This window comes from Uloborus diversus, chromosome 9 (genome assembly GCF_026930045.1).
Source record: "Uloborus diversus isolate 005 chromosome 9, Udiv.v.3.1, whole genome shotgun sequence".
Lineage (NCBI taxonomy): Eukaryota > Metazoa > Arthropoda > Arachnida > Araneae > Uloboridae > Uloborus > Uloborus diversus.
Window position 1 is genome coordinate 67,093,029 of NC_072739.1, and position 7,834 is coordinate 67,100,862.

The 7,834-nt window shown below is 31.5% G+C and overlaps 1 protein-coding gene across 1 annotated transcript in view; it reads right to left on the reverse strand.

Annotated features, from left to right (window-relative positions):
• LOC129230286 (putative extracellular sulfatase Sulf-1 homolog) overlaps positions 1 to 7,515 on the reverse strand; it is a 55,832-nt gene extending 48,317 nt beyond the window's left edge. Inside the window, 4 exon segments of the mRNA XM_054864685.1 lie at positions 1,461 to 1,571; positions 4,706 to 4,916; positions 5,593 to 5,832; positions 7,341 to 7,515. Coding sequence (XP_054720660.1) covers positions 1,461 to 1,571; positions 4,706 to 4,916; positions 5,593 to 5,832; positions 7,341 to 7,515 — 737 coding nt within the window.
• Positions 7,516 to 7,834: the final 319 nt, after the last annotated feature.

Below are 7,834 nucleotides of genomic sequence, written 5' to 3' on the forward strand. Positions count from 1 at the left end.
TGGCAAAGTTAGAGAGCCTTTCTTCTAAAGCAGTCATTAACCACATGAAGTCTATATTTGCCCACCACGGGATTCCAGAAGTGGTGAGAAGTGATAATGGCCCTCAGTTTTCCCAAGCAATAATAGATTCTAAGTATTGGAAATTTGCCAATCAATATAAGTTTTCCATTGTAACATCTAGTCCCATGTATGCTCAAAGTAATGGTTTCATTCCATCCATGGTGAAAAATTTCCAGTTACACTTCATAAAAGCTGAAAAAGATGATCCTTATCCTATGCTGCTTGCACTAAGAGCCACGGCACTCGAAAATGGGGATAGTTCAGCTGAGCTTCTAATGGGAAGATGTTTAAGGACACTGATTCCTACGCTAAGCATGAAGCTTAAACTGAGGGCATTGGATGAGGAATTCTTACATAAAAAAGAAGAAAGGATTTCGAAGCAGAAATTTTACTTCGATCGACAACATCAAGTTAGACAACTTCCACAACTGAATATCGGCGAACAGGTGTGGGTGTGCGACATGCGGACATATGGGAAGGTAAAAGCGGCTCACCAGGCTCTCAGACCATATATAATCGAGACTCCGCGAGGTGTTTTTAGAAGGAACCGCAGGTACCTCCATCCCTCACCAGTGCCAAAATCATTCTCCTGGGAGAGTGAAGATACCCCTATGAATAAGGACAGTGCTCCCGACTCTACAATGGGGTATGACAGCTCCCAGGAAGAAGATTCCATCAGTAATCCCGTGGCCATACCCATTCTCTTAATGGTGTTTCTGACACTATGCCATATAACACTTGGAGCAGTAGAACTGTTCACGAACCGTCCAGACTGATTGAACACTTTTAGGAGGAGATGTAATATAAGTTGTTGCATCTGGCAACATCCGATGAAGAGACTTATCAGGGACTCTGGAGGGTTTTTGCTTTTATGTTGAATTGCTGTAAGCTGTATGTATCGTGTGCTTGTGTTGTCTTATGTAATAAACCAATTTAAAGTACTTGTGAGTAACATTACATACTGTGGAAGTCGGACTTGACATACCAAATTACAGTACAGTTGGAAAAATGAAGCAGTGCACCCCAAATTGCCAGCATAGCTGACACAAGACAACAACAACATCATAATTTAATAATTGTATGAAAGATAGTATGATGTAAAATATCATTAAAACATTATTTCACATTGTGTTCTGAATTTGTTTAATAAGTTTATTAAACTTTATGCCCTATTTGACACCTTATTCCTGGATGATTTGGTGCTTTTTATTGATACCCAAACAATGCCAGATCTTTTTTTCTCCCAAAACTTCATAGTTTCCAGCATGATCTCCCTGAAATGCGAGTTTGTATCTGACCCTACATTTAACAGGTGAGGGAGGGATTAATAAATTTTTGGCTTTCTGACTGAGTTTTGATTTGCAAAACTTCATCCTTTGCTAAAATGTTTTCTATCTTACCTGTGTGTTGTGACATTCTGAAATAAATTTTGGTACTGGGGAGCTGCATCTTCTGGTCCATGAGGAGAAGGAAATGAAAGAACCATCATCACAGGCTTGTTAACAAAATGTCTAAATGAAAGAAATATAACAATGAAGAAACATTTTACCACGGCATAAAGCGCCAGTAAATTTCATACTCCTAATTTTTATTTTTATACAAGATGATGATAATATTAAGCAGCATTAATAGTTTGATAAATATTTTTGTGAGTCATTAACACATTTAAGACTTTCAGATGACAGGTAGAAATTGCACGACTCTTGACAGATCAAAATTAAACTCAACAAATTAAATACAAAAAACTGCCGATTATTCATGGAATAAGGTGGAACCAGGCCCTGCTCTTTGGGTAGGCAACCTAGGCGGCTGCCTAAGGCTGCAGATTTTAGGGGGGGGGGGGCAATCTAGAAGTTGATTTTTTTTTTTTTTTTGAGTATGAATTCTCCTAATGGTGTTCCTGACACTGTGCCATATAACACTTGGAGCGGTAGAACTGTTCACGAACCGTCCAAACTGAACACTTTTAAGGGGAGATGTAATGTAAGTTGTTGCATCTGGTAACATAAGATGAAGGTTTGCCGATGAAGGTTGATACCAAATTTGAGTTTCAGCGGTATAATTCTTAGCTTCAATGCTTAAAAAAAGAAAAAAAAAGAGGTACCAGTGCTTGGATATGCAAGACAAAGTAGGGAATTTAAGTAGAAATTCAATTTAATTTTAGGGGCGGCAAATTGCGTGATTTAAAAGTCTTTTTGAAAATACTGATATCAGTTTCAATGCCATAAGATGCACTACTTTAATGATAAAAAAGATAATTTAAAGTGTGTATCAGTGCTTGAATATGTAAAACCCATTTTGGAATTTAACTAGAAACTCACTTTAATTTTAAGCACTTTACTATTATTTTTATTTTTTAAATATATTATTATTATTATTATTGAATGGGGGGGGGGGCACTTGTCAATATCGCCTAGGGCGGCAAAACAAGTAGAGCCGGCCCTGGGTAGCACTGTAACGGTGGGTAATCAAATTCGTCGATAATCCGCAAAGTAAAAAAAAAGGTACCCGTGTATGCAATAATTTTAGAAAGATCAATAACATGCACATACAGTTAAACAATAGCTAAAATGATAATGGTTTGTAAAAAATAAATGTAAAAGTTAAAAACGTATAGCTTATTTTTGCAAATGGATTGCACACCAGGGTCCAATACAGGCTGATTTTGCTACTGTTTTTTGGTACCTTCACAAAAATCTTGTTTTGAAATCAGTACTTTCACAAAAATCAAGTTATAAAATCAGTGGCTTCACAAAAACATCGAAAATTTCACAAAAATTCGCGTTTTAAAATATAAAATTTGTTTCTCTGTTTAAAACAAAATTTACTCATAAAATAAAATTCTAAACAGGTTTATATGAACAATCGCTTAAATAGAAAACTTTTTGTAGTATTTTAATTAATTTTTAGCTGTTTCTCGCCAAAGTGTATTTATGCAATATTATTGCAAACTTTCAACATCTGTTTTGGGAAACCGTTTTTCTCATAATTTCCTATTTTGTACACAGTACATAGCCCATTAAGCTGAAATTACGATGATATTTTTCGTACTTCTTAGGTTTTTTTTGCTTCCCCCCCCTCCCCAAAAAACGAAATCTGTTAAAAATAATACTAGATGACATTTACACTTTTCGAACTAAAATTTCACTTGTTCTACTTCTCTTTTACAAAAATTAGGATGCCTCTAAAATTAAAAAAAAAAAAACAATGCTGATAAAAAAAAAAAAACTTTCCCAAAAATAGAATGATGCAATACTTTTACAAAAATAGGTAGCGAGAAAAAAATCCTGGATATGCCCCTGCACACATACGGGACCAAATGGTGAACAGATCAAGCTAGGTTAAACCAAAAATGCATCTTGAAACAGGTTTTGCACTTGTTAATTTAAAATGTGTACATTTATTTACATTCTATTAATCATCGCTGAAAAAAAAAATTATTTTTTAATGTGGGAAAGGTTGCAGATAATCGGGAGTCTACTGTGTACTTAATAATTCTGACAAATGATAATAATTTAACCTATTTGTTGATAATAAGAAAAACTACAGTACTTATTTTAATATTAACAGCACATAAAGTTACATCTCTTAGAATAAGTCAAAAATTTATAAAAATATAGCTTAGGCAGGGTTTGAAAATATCATGATATTTTCAAAAGTATCGAAAATATCTGATATTTTGATATATATCTCGGATATTTTGATATATATCCGATATTTTCAATCAGTAAACTAAAGTCTTTAAAATAATAAATACATCTCAAATCACTCTTTATTTCCTTATATTGTTATTGCAATATATAGACTAAAATTTTAAGGTTTCTCTCATTACTTATATATAATATTTCATTTAACATTTTTATCCATTTTAATGGAGTTAATTTAGAATTAACTGTTTTCCTTATTTTTCTTCTGTTAGCTACTTTTTGGCAGTTATATGATTCAGAAATAAAAAATATGCATTAGTTACTGCACAGTCATCAGACATTTTCTTTCTTTCAGACCAACATTTATTATTTAATTAGGCACCTTTTATATGAATTAAAATTGTTACATTTCTAATAATTTTAAGAATTTAAATAAGTTATTTTAATGATGTATTAATACATCATAAAAATATAGTAAATAACATTTTGGTTATTTTTAATAAAAAATAAACAATATTACTATGATAAATTTAATTTTTATGTAGAAAATACCGTAGTTGAACAATATCGAAAGTATCAAAATATCATGATATTTTCAAAATAAATATTGGATATATATCGTGATATATATCATGATATAAATCGACTGATATATATCGGCAAACCCTGGTACCTTTCCCATTACAACAACAAGCACCTAGAGTGAAACAAATAAAACTGTGATTAAACAGCTGGTTTTTCTTGAATTTTTATTTTCGTAAAAAAAGAAGCAGATGGCATTTATCATCTCAATGGCCATACGTGCTCAAACCAGGAAGGGTGAGAGAAAACATTAACTGCTTTGTTAGGGAAGAGAGAAGAGAACGTACATTTTTGACCATCTCTTGCAAAAAAAAAGTTTATCAATAAAAAAAAAATGCTTTACTCCCATTTTGTTCGAATATGACAGGAAAATATACATTGACTTAATCTTATTTAATAGAATCTTTATAAGTTACCTTTTAGATCTACGAAGAAAATTTATGCTGTCATTGGCAATTAAATCAGGATAATAATCTTTAAAATAATTATCTCCATGTTTTATCTTGTTGCCATTCACATTAATAGAGTAATTATAAAATCTCGAATTGCGAATTAGAGCCACCCATTCTCGCCAACCAGGAGGAATGTAAGAACCATTGTATTCATTCAAGTATTTGCCAAAATAAGCTGAAAATACAAAAATAAAGAAACTAAGCATAACAATAGAATTCAATTTGTAAAAATAAATGTTAAAATTCATATTATATGACAACATAGTCTTATATTCATGGATATTACCAAAAGGTTTTGAATAAAAATTTTAAACATAAAAGTGTTTAAATACGTTTTTACAAGAAAACTTAATTTATGCTCATTTCCGAGTCGATTAAAATGCACTGTTCTATGGAAAAATTTGACTGGTCATCAGAGATTTTTAGGTCTATGTTAAAAAGTGTTCCTATATTAAAAAAAAAAATAATATGTTACAGTAGAATACCTTTAAACCACCTGTCTATATAAAAGCTATAAGTTATTTTACCTTTAACCATTGGTTAAAGGTAAATTATGGTGTAATATCTAGTTTTTTTGTTGTTGTTTTTATTTATTTATTTATTTTTTATTTATTTATTTATTTATTTATTTATTTATTTATTATTTTTTTTTTGATAACAAAAATAATGCACGATGGTATGCGATTTTTTAAAAATATTTACCAGTTCAAAGGATGAAATAGTTAAGAGGTTCCAATTTAGTCATTTATATGGTTTAGGAAAGAAAAGAAATTATTGTATACATACACACACATAAATAATTTAATTCACATTTATGCAAGTGTAAACACAAGTAACAAAATAGGAATCACCAGTTCTGTATCCAGCATTATTCAAATATGTCGCAAAAGTTCTTGTTTCATGCTCTTGCTGCCACCAGGGTGAGCTGCAGTTGTCATTATTTGTATGAACTTGATGATTGTGAACGTAAAGGCCAGTCAGCAACGAACTGCGGGAGGGACAACACATGGGAGTGGTGACGTAAGCATTGGAGAAGTGAGCACCTCCATCCCCCAAGATGCGGAGCGTTTTGGGCATAAAATTCATAGAACCTTGGAAAAGAAAAGGAATCTTTTATCAGAGTTTTCATACAAAGTAAATCATAATCAAAGTTCTTCAGAACTATCTCCCATGACTGCAATCTTAACATCATAGTGACCAGTGCATTAGGCCCCATTTGCTATTCACAAAAATGCAATGCTATTTTAATGTCTTCCAGAATGCCCAAATGGAATTGTTCATTCCAGCATAGCATCCATAGTTAAGGAATTTCAACTTATTTTTAATTTTCAAGATTATCTATCTGAAAACTAATATTTAAGAATCTCAAGAGGGATTTCCATGATGAAAAGGTCAAACAATTGATGAAAACCTTTCAAAAGATAGATATAAGAAAATATTTTCTTAGAAAAAGTCGGGGGAAAAAAAACAAAGCAGAAGTTTTTTACAATAGTATCTAAATAAAAAGTGAAATTCTAACATTAAAAATAAAAAATAATTTTAATAAATCTCAAAGCAAAGAACCAGCTTTAAATTAACAAATAATTACATTATCGTCAGTTATTTTAAGTTTATTTTGTCATGAACAGTATTGCTCTAAAGCTGTGGGTAATTTGAGGTAGTATTTACTATTTTCTACCAGCAATTGTTCATTATTTTACTAGTTTCTTGAATCTGCTTTAAAATAAAGCATAACTTGTAAAAGATCTTCCAGTGTGTTTTAATATGACTAAAACCACACAATATCTTGTTCATTGGTGTCAGCAACCGATTTTGTTAGGCGACAGTGGTTGTAATACGAACATCGACTTTACTAATATCTTTACTGATAATAAAGCTGAAAGTCTGTGTCTCTGGACCTCTGTATGTCTGTTACGTGCATAGCACCTAGACTGTTCGGCCAATTTTCATGAAATTTAGCACAGAATTAGTTTGTAGCATAGAGTTGAGCACCTCGAAGTGATTTTTCGAAAATTCAATTTTGTTCTTTTTCTATTCCAATTTTAAGAACATTTTCCCGAGCAAAATTATCATAAGATAGACAAGTAAACTACCAAGTTATCATAACATGGAACCGTAACATATGGGAGCAAATGAACATAGCACATTGGCGAGAAATTCATCATCCATTATTTGTAAATATTCAGGCAAACCAAATGACCTTTTAATTTTTTAGTACGACAAAGCCGTGTTGAATAAAAGCCAAGTCAAAACACCATTAGCAAACCTTCTAAAACAAAGAGGATCCGAAATGAATTTTCTGGCTTTGATTACAATTTTGAGGAAGGTAAAACAAATGAGCATAATCTGATAAAGCGAATTAAACTGATGGAATCATTTCAATAAGCTATTTTTTGCATAAATATTCCTCAAGAAATGATGAGCAAATAATTTTTGAAAAAGGCTGAATCCTATTGAATGTGAGCTTAAAAATCGATTGAAAAACTAAAGCCATTGTTCCAATTCTAGTCTCAAAAAAGGACAAAACCCAATTATATACCAAGCAAAGAATTTTTAAAACCATTAAATGTTCCAAGGAGGAATCTTTTATTCAACTCACCTAATTCTATATCCTGATCATCAGTAAGAACAAGAATTATGTTAGGCTTCTTATCTCTTAAGAGCTGAGTTGTCTTTCTGTTTCGGCCATCTTTCCTTACAAAGCCATGATGAGGAAAACGACTTTGTTCGTAGTCATAGGGCCCACTAGTTGGAAAGTTTACATTTAATGACATATCTCTTTATCATAAACACACAAGAAATACATATATTTTTTAATAAAGTGTAATAATTTACTTATAATTGTAAATATTTTATTTAATTCAAATGGATTCATTCGTACATCCTCAAAAACACGGAAATCCAAAATCCAGAAACTTCCAAAATTGAAAGACTATTTTCAAGCTTTTTTTTTTATATATATTTTGACCACTAACTTTTTTTTCTTTTTTTAAAGCTCATAGTCTTTTTTTTTTCAGACAACTGCTCAAATGAATACTTCTGTACAGGCCCGACATTTGAAATTTTTCCTGGGTGTGGCAAAGGATACAACTC